The sequence below is a fragment of the Rutilus rutilus genome (genome assembly GCF_951802725.1).
Source record: "Rutilus rutilus genome assembly, chromosome: 12".
In the NCBI taxonomy this organism is placed as follows: Eukaryota; Metazoa; Chordata; class Actinopteri; order Cypriniformes; family Leuciscidae; genus Rutilus; species Rutilus rutilus.
The window spans coordinates 22841734-22866339 of record NC_140217.1 but is presented as its reverse complement, the minus strand read 5'-3'; the positions used below and the strand labels follow the sequence as shown (position 1 = coordinate 22866339).

The following is a 24606-nucleotide window of genomic DNA, read 5'->3' as shown; positions in this document are numbered from 1 at the left end:
AATAAGGAACATAAGCAAGACCTTGGCTGTTGTCCATGAAACTAAATGGACTTTTGTACAGTTTCCATACCCTAGTCAACCTTATATAGAAAATTGAAAGATTGAAAAGTTTATTTCATATGGGAAAGCTTGGTCTACTTATATAAGAAGGACCATAGTCTGCGATTGAAGGATAAATATTTTCACAGAATTCTGAATCCTGCTTTCTTATCATTTTTACATGCACAGATTGTGCCATTTTTATCAGTGGTTTCCAATCTTAGGTCCCCCACTGTCAAAGTCAGTATTTTAATGTATCTCCTACAGCCTACATATGATTATTATCCCTGTATACTTCTGCTGTAATAACAAAAACAAGAGTTTGTTTCAAACTTAAAAAAAAAATAACAAATGAAAATACATATTATATAGGCCTAAGTAAAAAATACACTTGTGAACACTGCAGTTCTCCAGAAGCAGAATTTGATTCTGCAGACATTTGTCATTAGCCTACTTAAATTACTCTCTGTAAATAGCTTATAGGGCCTAACTGTTTACTAAATGAAATAAAACATGAGTAAATAAAGTGAAAACAACCAATACAAACATTTTAGTTATGTTAACAACTGACACGTTTTTGCCATGGTTGTAGTAATGTGATAGGTTATGAAAAGTTCTTGCTTTTTCTGCAGATTAAGAAATATGATGCACATATATTCTAGCAGATTTTGCGTTTTAATTGTGAAATTATTTCAGTATATTATAGGTAACTATTTATCTTTAATTGGAATCCCTTGGAAGTTTACCGAGGCCCCCTAGTGGGTCCCGAGTCCCGACCCTCCCGCTTGAGAACCACTGCCCTATCCAATCCCAAAAAGCAGACAGAACCCACTCAACCGCAATCTTTCCTCCTTTGAACAGTGTGTGTCTTAGTAAATCTCTACTTCTCCTGATTGGCTGGATTTGTCATTCCGCTTGTATGGAGTGCGTCGTGATTGGCTGCAGCCTGATTGACGTCATCATGTGAGATGAGGTTTACTCTAGGCTTTTTTCTGTCACTGACACATGTAGAGCACAAGCGACAAGCAACGGTGAGACAACAGCGCGAGAGGACAGTTGCAAACACGGGCGCTCGCTTCATCTATGGAAATTACGGAAGACATTCTCGAACGCTCGTTTAACAAAACCGCCGCTGATCTTTCCAGTGATAACCAGAACATTTGAAAAAGGTGACGGCAACAGTGGAAATACAATCTGAAAACTCCATTTCCTTGACTCTTTCACAGCAGCGAGAAGTATTCATGCACGCGCTCTGTGTGTGAGTTTGTTGGACTGTGCGCGTTATTTTTTTATTGTGTACAGAGAAAACAGACTGCTGTACATTTCTCACCAACCATTCAACCATTACATTTCAAAGCGGTAAGTGCATTTCTCTACAATTCACGTTTTGTTTTAGGAATAATAGTAATAGTAATTTCATAGTGTCGCGAGTAGGAGACACATTTGTTATGGAGCGACACAATGTTGCAGATCAGTATTAAAACCTTTACACTTGTAAGCATCAAATATGTCAGTTTTTATTTAGAACTTTTTTATTTATTATTATTATTATGTGCCATTTGTGTTGCATGTCACGCGCGTAACAAATAACGTCATAACTAGAGATTGTGATAGTAAACATAAGCGTTTGCTCTTGTGTGTTTACCCATATAAAGACCATGTAGGCTCGGTGGAAATTGCATGCATTTCGAGTTTATAATATCAAATGAACGCATTGGGAGTGCGCGCATGCTGTACAGAGGATCAACAATCCATAACACAAGTGCAATTCTGCATGTTTTGCTGTGCCTTGTGCATTGTAATAGGAGCAGCTGCGATCTGTATTACTGGCCATGGGCTGCTGATCTGTTTTATATTTCTGCACATCCCCTCGCTTAAATTGCCTGTCCGTGTAATTACTCGAGTTTGCCCATTTGACTTAAAAGCCACCCCCTCCTTCTCTTCAAATCTTCCCTCTTCCCTCTTACTGGGAATGAAACTTGACGACGGTCCGATCTTATTTATCTGGGGGAGTCACTTTCGGTCTCTGATTCATCTCCCTTTAGATTTAATCAGCACTAAGGTATTGCTTGTCCCTAAGAGCCTCCACTAATGGGGTTACTGAATGCCTCTCTCCCTCTCTCAGTGCAATGTTTTCAACCCCCCGCCTCTCTCTTCTCCTCTAATTACCTTTCAACAAAGATTTGGCTTACAGCCTTCCACGAATATATCTTAAATTTTAATCTTTCCCACTTCGGTCCAGCGGTCCTCCTTATGAAACCTGGGAAAGATTAAAATTTCAGATGTATTAGTGGAAGGATGGAGCAGAAGTGCACACATGCGGTACTGATGGATCAACAGAGCAAAGTACAAAACTGCAATCATAAATGAGGGTCCGTGGTTAATGTGATTTCTGTCAGAGGCAGATATTTCTGTAGGCTGGCATTAACTGATTCTTGCGTATGCTGAATGATCCAACATACCGGGGGTAATTTCACGCGGCAGTGACCAGTCCCTAAAGCGAATGCTGCCGAATGTTCTTCATGATGTTGGCTGGAAATCCGTCATCTGATAACCTAAGTGAAAGCGAGTGGAATATGTCGACCTCTGAATGGATCATACAACTTCAAGGGTTCCCCAATTAACTGCTCCAGTTATGACCACAGTAGCACTTGGGTCGCTCTTTCTGTTTCTCTCTCCCTCACACACACACGCACTCACACACACACACAAAGGTTCAGGTAAATGTAGTTTAAAAGCAATGTAGACAACCTAACAAGAGCCAGCGCCTCTTTAATTGTTCCAGCGACTTTAATGTTATCAGCGAACAGACATTTATCACAAATGGACCAAAGGAGCTGACTTCACCACTTAGATAAAGATCAAGGACAGCCTGCCACTTAAAACAATTCTCAGACTTGCTTGCAGGCATTATATGCATTTCAATTATTTCAAAAGAGCTTTTAGGAAGCGTGCCTCTGAAAACATTCAGTATTTTGGCTCACTGTTCAGGCTCCAGGTGTTTTAGATACTGCAATGACAAGACTTCTGTGAGAAACTTAAAGTGTGCTGACTTTGCAAGATGTATGGATTCAGTAAGTAATGCTGATGGTATTCGAATACGTTTAGGGTCACAATTCTTTTTTTGTTACATTTTTTTGTATAGTTTATAGTTAAATAGTTTTATGTTTTGTAGCAAAGAAATTTGTGCAGGAAAGCTTTGAGCAAAAAAGCTTTTTCAAAAAATTATTTAAAGAATATGCCGTTTTTTATTGTTTTGTGATATCCTATAGCCACAAAGATTTGAAAAACTTCTTAACTTTTGCCTGACTGCTCGCCTCTAACCATGTCTCCCCTTCTGTCTCTATATGTTTCTGCAGACACAATGGTGAACCCTGGAGGAAGTGCCCAGCCCCCACCTGTTGGAGCGGGATCTCTGTCGTGGAAGCGCTGCGCAGGCTGTGGGGGAAAGATTGCCGATCGCTTTCTCCTGTATGCCATGGACAGTTATTGGCACAGCCGCTGTCTGAAATGCTCTTGCTGCCAGGCACAGCTCGGAGAAATCGGCACATCCTGCTACACCAAGAGTGGCATGATCCTATGTAGAAACGACTACATCAGGTTAGACACGTTTTTTATTCATTTCAATCTGCGCAAGTCACAATCACAACCATGTTCTTGTGTTTGAAGAACGTGTCAGCACTGAGGTCTTTTTGTGTTCATAAAGGGCATTCTCTCAAGTTTCTTCAGATTTCTGATGCGCTTGTTAAATTAATTTGAAATGGGGTCTTCAGTAATGTGTTCTGATCTTTTTGAGGATAGCTTAGTTTTGCTCGGCTGCTTTTTCATGGTCTTTGAAGCCAAACTTCAGATAGTTCATACATCTGGACATTATGACAGTCCAGCGACCACATGAAATGACATTAGGCATGTAATGATTAGATGAAGTGATGGTTGTCAAGAAAAAAAAAGATATTAAGGAAAAAGTTACAAGCCATCAAGCTTCTCACGGAGCAGAGCGTATTTTCCATTGAGAACATGTGTCTCGGATTGTGCCGTCAGCGGCCCTCGTTAAAGCGCGCTGGTTAAACCCTCAACGGGACACTCTTAAAAAAGAGGTCAAGCCACTGACATGTTGACAGAGCAGAAGACGAAGGAGATTCTTTCTCCAGAACATCTGCAAGTCTGTGGCTCTCGCCATATTTCATCCTTAAGCTAAAGGAGCCGCGCTGTGTGTGTGTTTGCTTTACGAGACGTTAGAAAACTCGATTGGTAAGGCAGAGCTGACCTTCGACTCTGCAGGAATTTAAAAGAGTTTTCACATCCTCTCTGCCATGTTTTGTTTATCACAAAGAGACCATTTAATTAGCAAAAAGACCCTTTTTAAATATTTATGCAAGTAAGTCTGACACCCAAAGCGGTGGCTGGGTGACGGCCCGGCAGTCTCACTCAGCTGATGTGGATGGCCTGATTTGACAGGCTGATCCTTCAACACCGTGACCTCTGCAAGGGCAAAATAAAAACCCTCAGAGCCCCCCAGAACTTCTCGCATTGAGAAGTTTGAAGCCTTCTTGGATAGTTTCTTTGGTTTTGAGGAATGGAAAAACACAGTGTGAGTGACTTTGATAATGGAATGCCTATATTTTTCTCACAAAAACAGGAAGGCCAATTTAAAAGTTAATTCTTAAAACGAAGTTTCCGTGATATATCTGCTCTTCCTGCCAGAAAAGAGTGTTTTTTGGCAGAGGTACAGTCATTAGTGAGTATTTACCTTGGCATGCGCTTCGCCCCTGGATAATTCAGCGAAGCCCCACACTGACACTGCTGCCGGCAGGCTGGAACAACAGGTGTCAACCAGAGCAAACCTGAGACGACCAGTCCAAATGTGAAGAGTGCCTTCACTCTTTCCACTCCACCTGATCTGAAGGGATCAAGTCTACAAGGCTCGCCGCTAGATTCGGGCCTGTGAGCCTAATTAAAACGAGCAGGGAGGGAAAAGTAGCTACACCTTTCTCCTTGTAATGAGAGCGCGTCGGGCGGGAGAACGGAGCTAAAACGCAACTCGCGCAAGCCTGTGATCTGAGGAGAGATAAGAGAGAGGGGAAAAATAACATCTGACAGTGAGTCCACACAATTAAAAGCTTTAATTAGAGTCCCCCTCCATTTTCCTTTAGTCCTGATGGGTTTTATCTAATGAGATCTAGTGCCTGGCTCCTATCCGCTTCCAATGACGTGTCCGAAATGAATGAGAGCCACATTGCAAACAAAACATTTAATTAACCAAATTGGCTTTTGAGAGAGCTGGAGAGCAAGGGAGAGAGAGAGAGAGAGAGAGAGAGAAGAGGGGATTATTGCGAAGGCCAGTCCCCTTAGGGGATTTTAAAGGGGCCTCCCTTATTTTTGTAATGGATTATTAAATTGCCCTTGCTGTGTAAATAATGAAGTTACATATCCAGAATTATATTAATACCACTGATGTAAAAAGGCTTAGCGATTGATTGGTATGGCGCGAGTGAAAAGCATCCCATTTTCCCTAATGGCAGATGGGAGGGGGGGAATGACATGGGATGATAGGCTTCTGATACCACTCAGCTCGAGGCCACCAGTGCCAAGCACAAGGGCAACCGGCTTGAGTTGTAGATTTCAGCAGTTTTAGCCCCAGAGAAGCAGGAGGGATTCATTTGAAATCATGTTGTCCTTAAGCCATGGCTGATATTTGCGTGAGCTGGAGAGAACCGAGAGAGAGAGAGAGAGAATTAATTTGGGGAGTGAGCAATCATGTGACCGGTAGGTTGGGGGGAAAAACACTGTCCTTTTAATTGAATAGAGCCAGGTAATTAAATGGCACTTTTCCAATAGAACGTGCTAGGTAAATCTAATAGTTGGTTATTTAATATCACTTTGAAGTCTGCCCACTCAAGCACTATGACAGCACGGGAGCATGTGAACTATTAAGCCAGGAAATACTTGGATCTCAGAAATTAATTAAATCGTATGCAATTTAGGGGAAACGTTTATCTTGATTTGTCATAACAGAATTAATTCAAGGCCTTCAATCCACTTGGGACTAGATCTGTTACTCTGAATTAACCGAGTGTCATTTGGCTGCTTTCAGCTCCCTCCAGCCGCCCGCCCCCCCCGCTCTCTTTGCCGTAAAATCTCCCCCTGCCCGTCCCAAAAACCACCCCACCCACCACCTCTCTCTCTCTCTCTCTCTCTCTCTCTCTCTAATGTAACATTGCCATTATGCAAAGCCCTGCTTAAGTATCAATATGGCCCGTTGCTTTTAAGGTGCTTTGGCTGCTAATGTTGAGAGGCATTTTTATAATGGACTGTGTTGCAGAAATCATTGTTGTACCAACTTACATCACTCCACTCAAAAGGTTCCGCTTAAGAGGCCGAGCTTCTGCCAGATGGCCCAGAACAGCCCTGCTAGGTTGTATTTTACCTCACAGTCGGTATCCAAATTAAATCCTCTAGACATCGCCTATGGAGCGCAGACAGACTTCTTGTCTTGCTTTCGCAATGAAAGACAGTCGTAGATTGTAGCCCCTTCTTTATTCCGCCTGTTCCGAGACAAGTCAATAAATCAGCATTCTGCGATGTTTCGCTGACAAAATCCTCCTCCTCTGATTGATCAAAGGGCTGAATACCTAGAAAGTGAGAAAACTACAAAGGAGAGGCTGATTTGAGAAGAAGGAAGCCAAAACTGGTGGTGTCAATGCAATTAAAGAGTCCCTTGGCTTTAATTATGGTGACCCATGATATCGCTCCCCTCGTCAGCACCAGAGTTCAATGGTGAAAGAGACCATTAGAGGTGAGGAGCAGACTGATAGCAACTTAATTGAGCACCTAAAGCCTTCAGGCCTTTAAATCAAATGCTATCTGCAGCCATCCCATGCTCAAATAATTAACCTGCTACGCTGCGTATAGACCGGCAAGAAAATAAAAAGGTTGCCTGGAGATGCTTTACTTTTGTTTTCTTTTTTTTCTGAAAGACAACGGGGCAATTAAAAGGGGAGCACGCTCTGAGCCCGGATCCCAAATAATGCGTGTTTGTAAGCGAATTTAGGTGCAAGTGCTCTGGGATTGTCAAATCAAGCACACGTTGTGGCTCGGCAGATTGCTTTCTCAAGGCCGGGGGAAGATGTCATTTTACAGGTGAATCAAACTGCAGCATTTAAAGACCTTCCCCCCCTGACATTTGCCTAGCATGACTGGCCCATCGACGCCATTGAAGCCATGCTGTTGTCACAAGCCTACAGCTAATTACGTTTGAAATTGAGTTTTGATTGAGCTGCTCCAATCGATGCCACAGCCAAATTTGTTTTCCCCTCCCCCCCCCCCCCCCCTCACTCTACATCCGCCGCTGAAGAGAAACTCTTAAAGCTTCACTTGCTCGTCATGTAGTGCCCTCAATAAACGCCACATGCATATGCAAAATGTCATAGACGACAGCTGTTTCTATGTCGGAATGCTATGTTCTCGTGTGTGGTGATGCTATATCGGCATTCGCACAACGCACATTATCGCTTTATGAGTTGAAAGTATTCTGAGGGTCGAAATCCTCCTTGAATCTGTAACCGTGTACACGTGGAACACGCTCGCAACGTTTCCTTCATCTCTTTCCTCTCTATCCTTTTTTTGGCCTTTCCCTATTTCTCTCCCTCCATCCTTATAACAGTCTCTTTCTTTCTTTCTTGCTTCCTTTCCTCATAGCCCCCCCTCTTTCTCTCTCTCTCTCTCTCTCTGGAGCTTGTCAGAAGCTGTGGTCTTATTTGATTGCATAGGAAAAGTGCAGTGATAGAGCAAACAGCCAGTGAGATATGATGACAAATGGGTCCAGATCCCAGTAAATTACTTTCTGCTCAAATCGAAATTTCATTCAGTTTGTTGCTCGGGAAGATGAAGTAATCTAAATTGTGGACTCAGAAGGCAGATAGAAAGGAAGCAGGAGCAAGCATTTCATTATCAAGAGACTGAGAGAGAGAGAGAGAGAGAGAGAGAGAGAGAGAGGGAAGGTTAGAGACGAAAGAGATGAGCAGAAGCAAATCTAAAGTGTTGACACCATGATTGAAAAGGTTAACCCATGCACATTATATATCAACCCGGGTAGCCGAGGGTTTCTAATGGAAAGGCGGCGGTGACTGAGCACTCGCTTGAGTCCTAATGGCAAATGCGCTGTGTCTTCGCCTAGATGTACAATCAAATATTCTTAGGCCCTGATTGCTTATGTTCTAGGTTATTATTAGGTTGCAAAAAATGAACACCAAAGGTAATACTTAGTCCCAGTGGTAGAGGCTTTTGGAGGACAGGATGCAGGATTTTTTCATTTGGTTTGCTGATATTACTATGATTTTATTTTTCCTACATCAGAATATTGAAGATGTAATTTGTTCTGCTTGCGTGTTTGAGAGAGAGACTGAGAGAGGGAGAAAGGGAGGCCTGGGTAGAGGATTGAAATGATTTAAACTATCCTTGCAGGGATTTCATTGTTACAGTAAAACGAGGCCAAACAGGTTAACAAACCTCTTTGATGCACACAGAACTATTCAGTAGTGTCAGTGTTAATAAGGACCATGTGCATCTCCAGTGTGTTTTATTTAAACACTATCAGTCACCAATAATTTCATTTACTCACCCTAAATAGTTCTAAATATGACGTATATGACTTTCAACTGTGGAGCTCAAAAAGAGAAGTTTTGAGAAATATTCACGCTGCTCTCTTACATACAATGGTGACTGTAGCTGTCAATCTCCAATAAGAAAATAAATAAATAATTAAAACATTATAAAAATCACCCACATCACTTACACACTATATACACTACTGTTCAAAAGTTTGAGGTCTGTTTTTTTTATTTATAAATTAATACTTTCATTCAGCAAGGCTTGATAAAATGTAACAGTGAAGACATATATATATATATATATACACACACACACACACACACACACACACACACACACACACACACACACACACACTTTTTAGCATCAAATCAGCATATTGGAATGATTTCTGAAAGGCCATGTAACACTGAAGACTTGAGTAATGTCTGCTGAATATTCACAATTCAACTTTTTTTCTTTTTTTTTCTCCTGTTTTTACTATATTTTTGATTAAATTCTGCATTGGTGCATTCAGAAACATTAAAACATCTGACCAACCCCAAACTTTTGAATGGTTATATATGTTCCAAGTCTTCTATTCAATCGGTTTGTTTAAAGAAAATACTGAAATGTAGCTTATTACTTTTAAAGTGTCATCAATATACAGTGAGAACTTTAGTCTTTAAAGCAAACAGATAAAAAAATGTATGCACAGGTCACACTCTGAACGAAAATAGAACATGTCAATGAAGGAGATATTGGTCATGAGATTATGGTATGAAATGTGGTAATGATGTGTGACTTTGCCCACAAAATTATATATATATATATATTTTCTCATTTTGTACTATCTTAATGAATAATTGTGTTCGTAGTTATTCATTTTATATTTTTGTTCACAATGGTAATTTCTGTCATGCTATAACATTCACACTGTTTTGATTTAGGTGTTTTTATGCTAACATGTCTCTGTGTCTTTTCACAGGTTATTTGGGAACAGTGGGGCATGCAGCGCGTGTGGTCAGTCCATCCCGGCCAGTGAACTGGTTATGAGGGCACAGGGAAACGTGTATCATCTCAAGGTAACCTTTAATCTTTAAGTGACCACTGCTACTCTAAAATTAAATGCTCCATTGCACTCCAGAATCCTTTCACAGTCCATAGAGTCTGTTTTTCAATGATTGTCTTATGGTGTTCTATGTGTGTGTGTGTGTGTATGTGTGTGTGTATATGTTTGTATATGTGTGTATATATATATATATAATGATTGATACCAAATCAAAAATATTGTATGCATTAAATGTGCATGTAGAACCTCCAGAAGAAATGATGAGAAATGTATATAATTAAGTATATAATGATTTAACCTTACTAGAGATTGATCAGAGATCTGATGCAGGTAATGCGCTGAGGATTGTGGGTAATGGAGTCCTTTTTTATTGTCTCCTGCAGTGTTTCACATGTTCTACCTGCCGGAACCGGCTGGTCCCTGGTGACCGGTTTCACTACATCAACGGCAGCTTGTTCTGCGAACACGACAGACCCACAGCACTCATCAACGGCCATTTGAGTTCACTGCAGACTAACCCTCTACTGCCTGACCAGAAAGTGAGAGCCACATTCTTTCTGCTATCAAAGTTTCCCACTTAGATTCCTCTGATAATAGATTCAGTATATATCCTCATATCCAAACACACCATTCAGTCATTAACATATCATAATTATTGCTTCTTATATCTGCTTTATTTACATATTGTAGTTTTAAGGAACAGATATAATGCTGAGCTCCCATAGTTCAGGTATGGGAGACAAGCGTAATTCGTCCTGGCTGAAAGCTAATTTATCACAATTATTGTTAACTTGCTGAAATGAGATCAGAGCAAACTCAATCTTTTTAGTTACAGGACAGGTAAGGTGAAAATGATTCCCTCCTCCCTAACCTTGACACGTTTATATTCAATACTGATTATGTATAATCCATTCGCAGTGTTCCACAATATGTAAACCGTGTCAAATTCTGTTAACACAAATCTTCATTTACCCAAACTACATCACTTTGCTCCTTATAGAAATAACATAAGACGTGTTTTTCTATCTTAATCTGGTTTAATTTTACAACAAGACTTTGCATTCTCGTCAAGCATTCTGTCCCATTTTCGTCCATGTTTTCAACTCCACAGTTCTGTCTGACTATTTGCTCCTCCAACGCTGCACAGCAAGCTTTAAATAAACAAAACCAGACGGCAAGCAGGCAAATTATTTACCTAATTCCTCTTCTCGCCTTTGGGACCGTCCGCAATAAGACTTCATTGTGTAGTCAGCCACCAGCCGATTGTATCACTCGGCAGCACTGAAAATAACGGCTCAGTGACACATAATCAGTATTGATATAGAGACAACGGGGATGTGGGAGCCCGTACGGGAGAGATCGGACAGTTTTCGAGTCTCCTAGTGAACATTTATTTCACCTTCAACAGGAAAAAGATGGTTTGAGGAGAGATGTAGCGAGCGGGGAAAGAGCTCCATTAAGCTCAGTGCTCTTTTAGAGGCCTTTTAAGGCATCGTCACTTTTACAAATTAGCTCCAAGAGCGTGTTGCGTTTCAAATTGAAAGCCTTTGCATTATCAAGCTTAATTTTAAATGTCTCTTTAAGCCGCCATCCTTCCATTTCCTTCTCCTTCCTCTTCCCTGCTCTCGCTCGGCGGCTGCCACTGTGTAAATATGAGGCCTCATTGTTTATTTATGTGCCGACATCAATTGTAGTGAAAACAGCTGAATTATTAATGCTAAAATGCAATCTGAATATTGGCCTCGCTGCTTTAATTATAGCGGAGAGAGAGTTCTTAAATACACCCAGATGCCCCTCTTCACCAGTAGGAATAGAGAAGGTCCACGTGTCCTCAGGAGATACTTAAACAGTTGTGTTTTTCGCTTGGTACAGAGAGATTTGAATCATTATTAAGAAAGACTTAGCTCAGCTACTCACTGCAGTGAAGATACACCATAATTTATGATATCGCTGTGCGTTTTCTCTGCTCAAATGTAGCAGTTTGTGCAATTCTCCTGCTTCTCCAAACCTATATAGAAATGAGCTGGGAACCGAAACAAGCCGGTGCAGAATGGTGCACGCGCAAGAGAATGAACGCTTCCCTAGACAGATAGGAGGCCTCGTCCGGCAGCCATTGTTTTTATTATGTGCAATTTCATGGTGACATAATTGGTGCTGTCCGTGTCCACGGCTGAGGACATTTGATGCTCATTTATTAAGTAGCTCTCCGGCTTCTCCCTAATCTCTTTGTTCAGGACAGACAAATTACATTTCTCATGCTGAGCCTGAACCCAGGGGATCCAAACCTTCACAGCCTCTGTCTCTTTAATTAGCCCTCCAATGTGGGGTGGTGTGGGGGGGGGGGCTTGCAATTACTATTACAGTAGCCTGAAACCCCTTTGTAACTTGAGGTGAGACGTGGAAAGCAAATTGCCCCCCCCCCCAGAATGTTTAAAAAACAAAAGGAAGGAGAATGTTAGGGTGGAAAAGTTTGCCATGACTGTCTGTGAAAGCAGAACGTTGGGACTTGGATGTTGGGATAATTGTCTCGGCTGCGCAAGAACTTAGCACCCCAGGGACTGTGGCACATCATTTGTTAAAAGTGAGACAAAAAGAGACTAACTTTACAATATGTCCTTAAAATGCAGAGGAAATAGGGCAGCAGATGGGTTTGAAAGCCCTTGCTGATCAATAAGTTTAGCAGGGGGGCTTTAGCAGAGCTGGCAGTCTTCATTTGACAATGAGTATGTTATTTAAGAGGACATGCAATTTTTATGACTCTATTTGAAAGCTATTTTGTTTTAAGACTGATTCAGACATTTCTGTAAAACAAACATTTATTTAATTTGTTTCATGCATTCATACTTTTGATGAGACCAACATGCAAAAAAACTAAAAACAAGAAAAACATTAAAATAAATAGGAAATATCCTAGACCTAGAGAGTACCCACGCAGACCTTCATTACTATGCGTCAAGGTCAATAAGTCTCTTAAAATATCAGATCATTTGACCTTTTGTGACATGGCAAGAGATAATATATTTATATTATATTTAGGTTTGTAAAAAAAAAAGAGAAAATATCAAAATATAAACTTTGTTAAAAAAAACATTATTAAGACAAATTTATTATGATTAATAGACACAAATGTAAAATGTTATCAGTTTTTATTTTTATTTGATTATTTTAGCTACACCACTTGCCTTTTCATTAAATTTCATTCAAATCTTTTTTTGAAAATGCTGCACAAATGAATACATGTCAAAGATATTGGCAAGTTTTATGTTTCCTTGTTTTTTTTGTTTGTTTTTTTGACAAAATGTATCATTGACCCATTTAGTGGTTGTCATTTTTTCTCTATTTAAGTGTGGCTAACAGGTCTCTTTCTCTCTCTCTTTGTTCTTCAGGTGTGTTAGGACGTAGGTGTTGCTCAAAGCAGGATGTGTGCCTTCATTTCAGCCCCTAGCTCATTGTCACAAAAGACCTTTTGGATCGGACCCCATCCCACTCCTTTCCTCAAAGCTCCGCTACTTCGAACCAGAGCGCCAAACTCAGGCTTGAGCTTCACCTTGACCTGCAATAGTCAGAGTCTCCCCTTTCATTCAATTCTCGCCCTTTACTCCAAACTCCTGAATCATGGATGGAAAATACCCATGAGGAGGAACACTGAGGACTCCATGAACTGACCCATGCGAGACCTCTGATCCCGAGGGACTCAAAGACTGTCACAGAGAGAGACCAGCCGGAGGATGTTGTTTTGGGGTAAAAAGAGACAGGAGGGTGAAATTAAAATGACAAACGAAGCTGATCCACTGCAGCGCTTTTTTGAATCTGCTTTCATAACACTTGTTTGAAAATTTAGTGGGGGAATACTGACTTTCTTTTTTCCTTTATATTTTTGTCCTACCTTGTCTATTCTCCTTTTCTTCACAACATGGTATCTTCTCTTTCTATATTTTAGATGTTGTAAAGGGAATGTGTTTCATTTCGGATGATATAAAAATCCTGAAGACTGGGTTCAAAGAAGTATCCGTGGCTTTTTTGTGGAAATCAAATCATGAACACTCTTGGTGTATTTGTAAAACTACCATGTACAGTATGTATGCATGTAAATGTTTTTGTCCCATTGTGGCTACCGTACATACTACACAGCAGCTAACCCTGTTCCCTTTCCCTCCAACCTGAAACCACGCAACAAACAAAAAATGAAGCTCATAGCTGTCAACCTATAAATGCAGAATGAGAGAGAAATCTATTTGTGATATTTTCAGAGACATTTGCTCCGATATGGTGTATTTAATTAATAAAAAATGAGATTAAAAACATTCCTTTTTTTAATCCTATTTAAACCGTTCACTGCATTTCTGTGTCAAAGATTGAAATTTGGCTTAAAGTCCTCATGTGAAAAGTGTTTTTAGGCTCAATGAAGTACGTGGACTACTGTATGTGTTTTAAGCACCGCGTATTTACATTGGGTTAGTCCTAAATCTATCACAGGTGTTCTTGTCACTTAGTCACTCAACATGAATTATGTACAGTATCTGAAAGAACACTCTCTACATCCAATTTTCCATCAGGAGACCAAAGGATTTGTATGATAGCAGTAATTCATCTTGCTGAGTTTCTCTCGAGAACGGTGCTCATTAGCAAAACTACTTTTTTTTTTAATGAAAAAAATATGGTGCCATCGTGGACCATCTATCCATCCCTTAATTGTCTGCCCGTGTTCTTATGCCGTAATTATGAATGCAGATGACGGGGTGGATAATTAAACATGGATAAACATGTATACTTTCTTCTCTTTTCATATGAACAGGCTATTCATTCCACGGTCCTTGTGGCGGATGAGGACAGGGGGGTGGAAATGCCTCTTTGAAGATTCAATTACCGCAGGGGGAGAGAAAGGTGTTGCAGCTTTTTGGGCCCGGACTGAATGGGCTATTTGCAGAACAAATCGGCGTTTGAAGCTGTTGCTCGACTTAATGGGTATGAAGAGGGTCTGATTTGCATTCCCAGAATACCCTGTTATAATCCGCACTCAGTTGTCAGACTGGTGGACAGGGAGCATGGCGACAATCTTTCATCATATCCATAATTTTTATAGCACTTTATTACAGCCTGTGGCAAGGTCAAAAACTGTATCTTCATTAAATCGCAAAGAATATTTTGTTTAGCTCATACACTTTTAAAAATAAAGGTTCCAAAAAGTTTTTTAGATGCCATACATACTCCCAAAGAACCTTTCAGTGAACAATTCTTAAAAGAACCCTGTTTTTTTTTTTTTACATTCTACTAATTATTAGTAACTTTGCAACCACACGTCAACTAACTCTCGTTTGAGGATTATTAGACTGTTAAGTTAGGGTAGAATAACGTAGAATGACATGTAGTTGCAAAGTTACTTATAGACAGTAGAATGTCTGTTTGAAGACCGTCACAATAAAGAGTTATCAGATATTAAGCACACTAATACTCTAGTGAGAGTTGGTTGACATGTAGCTGTAAAGATACTTATATTTAGGAAGTGGACCATCTAAATAAAGTGTTACCCATTTTATAATCTAAAGAACCTTTTTCCACTATAAAGAACGGAAAGTTTACATGGATGTTAAAGGTTCTTCATGGAACCATCAATGCCAAATTCGCCTTTCAATCAACCTTAATTATTAAGTGTGTAGTTGAGGAGATCTTGCTACAAAAACATTTTTATCCATATACTTACTGACCTGAAGTGAAAATGTGCATATTTTGCTGAAATATTCAACATAATGTTCATTGCTGAGAACATATTCCAAATTTTAAAACATCTGTTGCTCAAACCTTGTTGAGTGAGATGTTTAAGAACACTAGAGCTACATTGTGAGAGCGCAAAACATCTCGATGCACGGTGTACAGTTATTTGGTGGAAATACACTTTGAATGCTTTCATTAAAGCAACATGGAAAGTGTAGTCATAACAGGTGCAAGAGTTTGCCTTTTTTTCTCAGTGCATCAGGAATTCAAATTAGCCGGTCTAAAAACACAGCCATCTCCTAAGTGCTTTAGCAGAGTTTGCCTCACTTGTAAAACTCGAGGAATGTCTTTTGGTCTCTTTTGTAGAGAGACTCATGCTAAAGTACATTTAAATAACTCTCAACCAAACGATTCCAGAGGAAAATCATAGAGCTCCAAAGGCTTTTTTTGTGTTTGTGAGTTGAAAAGACACGGTCTCATTGCGAAACCATAACAGTTGTCTGCTGATCGGTACAAATGCTCATCTAACCTTCAAGTTTAAAAGTGTCCTCTAGTTATTTTTACTATATGGTGCCGGTATAATGTGTAACGGATACAGGATCTCTAAAATACTTTTATGAGCAACAGGTGATTGTAGTCCAACAACAGTTGGTGTTGGACAACAGCTCTTCTAATTTCAGCAGAAGTAACAGTTGTGATAATAATTACATTGGTCATGATGATTATAACATATTGTCATTATTTTCAAGTTATATTTAGACATGCTTTATACTGTGCATAACATAGCTTAGATACTTGAAAGCAGCTAGCTTGTTTCACTGGAACAAAGGTCAGACTCACATCTGTTCAAGTAATTTAGTGTTTTAACTGCAAACACGAGAGCCATGTATGTGACAATTATCTGCTAATGTTAAAGCAATTACCGGAGTAAATTGATCCTAATAAATGGAAATGAATTCAAGATTTCTCCAGCATTCATGTTTTTCCAATTAAAACGTTCTCACGTTGAAAGGGCTTTGTTTTGAAATTGCATATATATATATATATAACATATATCTTTTTGGTATATTTAATTTATATACTGTATATCATCAATCTTTTTGGTCTTTATCTTTTTAGCTCAGCCTTTATAGCTGTTAATGTTGTCTTTACAACAATAATTCTGTACAGAATATATGCAATTTAATGTAAAAAAAAATATATAAGGTTTCATATGTTTATATTTAATATATTTTACTGCCTTTATTGCTGTACTTAAAATGTGGCGTGAATGAGCAATGTTAAAATTAAACTTTCAGGTTTTCCTTTCCCAGAGCAAAACTCGATAGTAGATAGTGAGCGACATATTTCAAAAAACGTAATTTCTCCACTCATAATCCATATGTCAGATGTGGCTTTGATGTGGGGAAGAAGGCGAGTTAATGGAGCTAAGCCACCACAATGGAGCCAAACAAATGGCTTTTCTGCTCAGGGAGAAACAGGTCATACAAAGCTTCCCTTTGATTCAAAATGTGTGTTATGTAGAACATAGACTGGGGAAGAGATAAATAGTTTAATTAGAACTTAAGTCAAATTATTGGTCAGGAGAGGATTGTTTAAACAACATAGTTGGATAAAAAAAATGGAGACAATAAAATTCCCGATGTTCCTATTGAAAGATAGGAATGAGAGAGAGAGAGAGAGAGAGAGAGAGAGAGTGATAGGAAGAGAATATCTTAGCAGCAAATGAATAGGCTTTGACATGTTTGGGCCTGTAATGCTGTGATATTTGAACAGGTCAAAGCTTGCTTGTTGAAGACAGGGTACATGAGAAAGGATTAAGTATAGGAAGTTAAAAAAAAAATCACAGCAGGCCTTTCATTTGATGGGTGCTGAGATTGTGATATATTGTTCTGTGAATAGAGGTGTGCAGTATTTTGGAAGTGGAGTGTCTGTGTGGGGACCATATGTATGTCTATAAAGAAGACTGCTGATTATTTTTGCAAAACAAACAAACAAACAAACAGATTAAATAACTTTTAATCAGACAGATCACCATACAAAGTGCATGCACGATTTTTGCTTCTTGCTCAATTTACTTAAAATATTTAAAACAACATTTTGTCACAATTTCATTGTGTACAATCCATTTTAAATTTGTAAAATACAAATTTAAGGGGGGGTGGTGGTGGCGCAATGGATAAGACACATGCCTTTGGTGTGAGAGACCCGGGTTCGAATCCACTGTGAGACACCAATGTGTCCCTGAGCAAGACACTTAACCCCTAGTTGCTCCAGAGGTGTGCGACCTCTGACATATATATAGCAATTGTAAGTCGCTTTGGATAAAACCGTCAGCTAAATGTAAAATGTAATGTAAATAGAAGTTAACTTAAATAATTTGCCACATGAATAATTTCTGTTGATATTAGCTGAAACTTATAGCACCATTTTTAGTTCCCATCATGCTTTGTAAATGCATGGAGTGACTAGTCTTTTCTTCCTCATGCTTCCCATCTGCCAAATTCATGTATGTATGTATGTATATATAAAAAAATGCATTTAGCGTGCTAACATGTGTTATTGTTAGCTGCAAGTAATTAACTTGATAGTAATTAGCTGCAAGATATTTAGCTGGGTTGCTTCTGATAGTTCACACAAAAATATGTGTTCTGTCATTAAAGGGGTCATAGACTGGATTATTTTATTATTTTATAATGTTTCCTGGGGTGCCCTTATTATGTTAGTATGATTTTAACATCAAAAATGGTAATAATTTATAAATAAAAGGCATTTTTCCAAGCCTGATTTTAGCCTCTGATTTGAACGCTCTGTTTTAAGGGACGTGTCTGCTGTGAGACTTCAGTGTAAACGGCCACTGCTGTGATTGGCTGACATGTTTGCATATGAAATAGCTAGTATTACATGTGGAACTCTCTCTAAAACTTTTACTAAGTTTTTACTATAACAGCTATCGAGATTAATGAATTGTGAAAACTGAAAGTATTGCTCATAATGATCTATTCCCATCACATGAAAGGTTGCAGTGATGAGCATTAAGCAGATTACAGTCAGTTGATCGCGTATGAAAGTACACCATGGCTTTCACCAAATAACAATGCAAACACTATGTAAAATACAGTAAAAGCTTTGTTGTACTGTACATTGTAACAGCGTCATGATTTTGTGATCATTGATTTCAACGAGTTTTGGCAAGTGTCCAGATAAACTTGCACTGTTTGATTGACAGCTTGGGCAATTGGAAAGGGATCGTTCTTTGATCGCTTTCTTTATATAATTTAATCACAGTTTAAAGGGATAGTTCACTTTGAAATTAAATTTTGGTATGTTTTAGCTTATCTCAAGGGCATCCAAGATGTAGGTGTCTTTGCTTCCGCAGTAGTTTCAATTTTGATATTTTTAGGTCAAACCGTTCTTGTCTGTCAGTCATATAATGCAGGTCTATGGTCACTGTCTCAAAGAGCATGCACAGAGTCCAAATTAAAACAATTCCCCGTCGTCCAAATTAAACAATTCCCCATCGTAAGTACACATTGATGGCCTAAGACACGAAACGAGCGGTTTGTGTGAGAAAACGAATAGTACTTATATCGTTTTTACCTCTTATACACAGCCACGTCCAAGTGATCTGATCTGACGTGTACGCAGAGTGGTGCATAGAATATACACTAGATGTCGCCTTGTCTACGGCAGTTCATTGGAACGAATGTCTTTAAGGCGACATCTAGTGTATATGTCTATGCACCAGTCTGCGTACACGTCACACACCAGGATGCGCGCGCGCCCTCAGATCACTTGGACGTGGCTGTGTATAAGAGGTAAAAACGATATAAATACTGTTCGTTTTCTCACACAAACCGCTCGTTTCGTGTCTTAGGCCATCAATGTGTACTTACGATGGGGAATTGTTTAATTTGGACGATGGGGAATTGTTTTAATTTGGACTCTGTGCATGCTCTTTGAGACAGTGACCATAGACCTGCATTAAATGACTGACAGACAAGAACGGTTTGACCTAAAAATATCAAAATTGAAACTACTGCGGAAAAAAAGACACCTACATCTTGGATGCCCTTGAGGTAAGCTAAAACATACCAAAATTTTATTTCAAAGTGAACTATCGCTTTAAATACGATTATTTTCATCCTACTAAGAGAAACGACGTGAAGTTGATTGTATAGTCACTGGCTTGATTTACTGATGCATAAACAGTATTGAACGATATTTTGAGAGATAATCTGTCTGAACTTGAATAATTACATCAGAAATCACTGATCAGGCATTAGAATAAACATGACTACTTACATGTTTGTGGTGTTGCTGGCAGATCCATATAGTAAAGGTCTGTTTGCAAAGCCTCCACCGAAATGTACAAATAATCCACAGTGAAATACACCGAATACAAACAAATAATGCACTACTGAGACATTCACATTGTTGGGGAAAAAAAACCCCCACTATCCTAGCATTAGGATCATTTGGAAAGTAATAGTATTGATCCTGTATTGATCTTTTCTCGTTCTCATGTCACTGTTCAAGGGTTAGTTCACCCAAAAATGAAAATTATGTCATTAATGACGCACCCTCATGTCGCTCCAAGCTCGTAAGACCTCCGTTCATCTTCGGAACACAGTTTAAGATATTTTAGATTTAGTCCGAGAGCTTTCTGTTCCTCCATTGAAAATGTATGTACGGTATACTGTCCATGTCCAGAAAGGCAATAAAGACATCATCAAAGTAGTCCATGTGACTACAGTGGCTCAATCTTAAGTTTATCAAGTGACGAGAATACTTTTTGTGCGCAAAAAGTAAACAAAAATAACGACTTTATTCCACTTTGTTCCGAAGATGAACGGAGGTCTTACGGGCTTGGAATGACATGAGGGTGAGTCATTAAGGACATAATTTTCATTTTTGGGGGCCAAAGCTGCCCTGTGACGTCACAAGTCTCCACTTTTTAGATCCTGCCGTTTGCTTGCCTTGGTTTCAATTAGGGGTGTCGCAATATACCGGTATTGACGATAATCGTGATATTCAAAGCATGAAATATCGACATCGTGTTAATTTAGAGCAATACAATATACCGGTATTGGCGATATTGGCGTTTTCTAGACGCAGCGCTCGTCCGCGCCCGCGCAGCTAGAGTGAAACACTCTGTCCACACCCGAAAAAAGTAAGCTGAGCTCGCCAGTATTAACAACAGAGTTCTTCGGCTTCAAAGAAAACAGCACCTTAGAGGTGGTCGCACACCGGACGAGAAGCGCAGCGCCACGTCTTTAAAATTCGAACACATTCTGTATTCGAGTGTACACACACCGGACGAGAAGCACAGCGCGGTTCTATTCGGCGTCTGTCCGCGGCGCCCAGCAACGGCTCAGGACCTTGTTCAAAATCCTGCCGCGACACAGAGCGCAGAAAAAAGTGTTCAGATCACAGACTTAACAACTATTGTATTTAATTGTACAGTATAATCATAACATAGTACAGACATTATCTCAATTCCATAATGTCCTTAAACATAATGATATTGCTGGCCATAAACTGAGAAAGTGCGTGTCCGGTGTGCGATACCTCGAGTTGTCAGACGCGACGCGGCTATTAGTCATCATGGAATGGGAAACGTGACATTAACTGTTAACAGGGGGTTTCTGTGTTCATCTATTTAATAAAGGGTGATTATTAACTTTACTCATCTTATTTTTGTATTTGTATTTGCACTTGATTTTTTTATTCAAATCTGCTATCTGCATGACTTTATTGGAGCTGGTGTAACAATAGGTTTGAGCTTTTCAGTTCTTCAGGAAACCTTCAGACAGTGTTTGGCTTCAGTTTGAAACCAGATAAACTTCACATGCTTGTCTTCCTTCACAAAAATTTGCCATAGATTGAGTACGCAAGAAGTAAAAATGCATGTGCCTTGTGTTTATCAGTATCCTTATGTTTGTTGGGTAAAAAAGAAAAACTATATACCCCCCCCCCCCCCCCCCCATAGATTCTATAGATATCGCGATATATCGATATCGTGAATTCTTTTGGCCACAATAACCGTGGTGTGAAAAATCTAACATCGTGACAGCCCTAGTTTCAATAAAAGCAGTTTTTGGAATAACAAGAAAGTTTTGAGTTTTGAAATTTACAGGGTATTTTTTTTTGTATTATTTTTATTTTTTTGTATTTTAGTATAATGAACTCTTAACTGTCAAAGGATCAAGGAACATTTGAAATCTCATTCTGTGACCCCTTTAATAAATATAATTACACACAAACGAGTAATGCATTATTAACATTCTAGTAACTAACTAACTAACAAGAAACTTTCATCAATTAATGTGTAAGTAATAGCGCACAGTTGAATGAGGTACTTCACTATTAGCTAATCAATAACTACTATTTTTTTCATACCTCCCAGAGAGCTACTAAGAACTACTATACAGGTTCATAATTAATGTGAATAATGCATTATGTATAATTCATTCTAAAGATCATGGTAACCCTCTTGTAATTAGCTACTGTATTATGAAGTATTACCAAATACTTAAGAAGGAATTACTAATTATTTGGAACAGTATTATAAAGTGGAAAGCATGATAACTATCTAGTAATGACTTAAGTCATTGTAAACTTTGGAGGTTTTTGTAAGTTTCTTGTTCTAGAATGTTAATATTGTGTTACTCATTTATTCCTGTGTAGTTATTCATTAATGATGGAGAAGTATTCTAAAGTGTTAACACTTTGGTTGTTGTACTTCACGTAATACACCATGACGTGATGAGTTTAAAAATGCATTATAATTTTGTAATGAAGACATTTTTAGGTTAATAGCCCTTTCATTTCATCCGAATAACTAATTTTGTGAGTGTTTAATAGTGCATAAATTTTTCTAATTTCATCAAACATAAATACAATATACTGTATATAATAATAAATATATACATAATTATTGGATTTACCAAAAAAAACGCATTTCTAAAATATTAAGCAGCTCAATTTCTTACAACATTGATAATAACAATGATTCTTGAGCAGCAAGAAAAGAAAGAGTCTGAAAGAGTCATATGACACTGATGCTGAAAATTCTGCATTGCCATCACTGAAATAAATGACATTTAAAATATATTAAAACAGTTTTTCACAACATTACTGTTTTTATTGTATTTTTGTTCAAATAAATGCAGCATTGGTGAGCATGAGAGACTTCTTTCAAAAACATAAAAAATCTTACCGACCTCAAACTTATATTTTAAAAGGATAAATAAAAAGGCAGACACTCACAACATCACTGTTTAAACAGAAATTCTTTATTTGTATAATAGTTGGCAATTAGAGACGCTTGTAAAGATTACCAAAGTGGAAAAAAATACTGGTTTTTGACGTATGGGATGTTTGGTCAGGTGCCGAGGCTGATGTGTAAATGTGTCAGGATGGGTGTAAACTATGTGCACTTAGCTCTGTCATTATGTAAGTCAACATTTCAGCACTATCAGTGCACTCATCAGGAAGGAATGTGACACATTTCAAGCCCATTTCATTGAGGAACACGCAGAGTTTTTTTTTTTCCTTCAATGTCTTGAACTGACAGCAACCGCAATATTGTGCCCTCTCGATTTTAAAATGCACATAAGAACCAAAACATCTAAAATTGTAACACGATAATTGAGAACATTCCAGTAATAAGACAGCCAGAGAGTGGAAAAAAAGTCATCAAATAGCAAAAGTAAGCAATAGTTCTGACGGCTGGGATCCAAGTTTCTCATTAGGCATAAAGCATCACGGTACTTGAGTGGAGCTGTGTTAAAACAGCCCATATTGCTCTAAAAGCTCCCCCCCCCCACACACACACACTCACTCTCCAGGCCGGAGCTCTTTGCGAATCGTACATGCATTTACCATTATGGCCAGCCTCATACAACTAAACTCTCTCAGTCATTAATACAGCTCCAGCCAGCTGGCTGCAATACTCCTGGTATGTCCCTTTAAAAGACATTCTCTGGAAAAATATTATCTCTCCCACTCCAGCCACATACTCATATTATGGACATGAATAATTAACCCGTAGGTTCAATAATTAAACACGTGTGAACATTGTCTTCTCCTCCGCGCATGTTTTAACACGTAAACCCTCCGCAAGGTATCGATGTCCAGTCTGTCAAAAGGTCAACACTAATCAAGGATGCCACCTTGTGAAATATTGTATCAGGTAGAATCACGGGCCAATGAAACGACCCGCAGGTGAAACCGAGATGTCTGAAAGACGTGTGAAATCTAGTTAGTAATTGTACTGTTTCAACTGCCTTTCCGTGGCATCTGCAAACAACTTTAAATAGAGCAGGGGCGGAGGTGCTCAGTTACTTAGCGGGGTGTTCGATGACACGAAGAGGGACATGCAAATATTGGTAAGGCAATTAAGGCTAGTCTTGTTTGCCCTAAAGTAAAGGGGTAACCCAATCCTGGCCATTATGGGTGTGCTGCTAACGCACTTGTGAACGGCACCAGAAGGGCATGGTTTCTCTCAGCTAAAAGGGTTAGCTCCTGACGACGAGAGGGCTCACTTTTCGTAAACGGCCTTCCTGTCCGTCATGTAAATGCTTGTGTAATGCGATGAGATTGAAAGCACCACCCTTTCGCTCTGTCCTCCTATCCCCCAGGGGCTGACAATGGACTCTCGGAAAAAGCGCATTTAAAGGATACTTCATTTTTCCGCTACACAAAAAGAAGAGACTCACCTCCATTAGTAACTCTGCTCCCTTTTACTCTCAGAAAGTCTCGACTCACCTTGACAGGAGCCGCAATAAACACATGGAGCTCCGCACACAAACAAGCACTTGAGACACACACATACACACTATTAGGTTTTATCTTCCAAAGTGCAAAAGCATTTAACCAAAAGGTTAATGGTGTCATCCTGAAAATGATTCAACTATATTTTTGGATTGAATTTCACATCTGCTGCAGTGTTATGCTGTTTCTTGATCTTTTAAAGTAATAGTTCATTAAAATCTCTCATTTTTCGCTCACCTGTATATTTCGTTTTGGTAACACTTTACTTAAAGCCTTTATGCATAATGTATTATCATTTTTTTTGTTTTTTAATGCATTAATTCTGTCTTGTAATGCACCTTATAGTGCATGATTTTATGAATAACTGTAACCACAGTTATAATATATTATAATACGTATCTAATTATTGAACAGAC

General features: G+C 39.0%; 1 protein-coding gene across 1 annotated transcript; it reads left to right on the top strand.

Moving 5' to 3' along the window:
- Window positions 1–1036: 1036 nt before the first annotated feature.
- Window positions 1037–16371, top strand: lmo4b (LIM domain only 4b). The gene is made up of 5 exons (XM_084425500.1): window positions 1037–1398; window positions 3399–3639; window positions 9617–9713; window positions 10084–10239; window positions 13087–16371. The coding sequence occupies exons 2-5, from the start codon at window positions 3404–3406 to the stop codon at window positions 13093–13095; spliced, it is 498 nt and encodes a 165-aa protein (XP_084281626.1). The 5' UTR covers window positions 1037–1398; window positions 3399–3403; the 3' UTR covers window positions 13096–16371.
- The last annotated feature ends 8235 nt before the right edge of the window (window positions 16372–24606 follow it).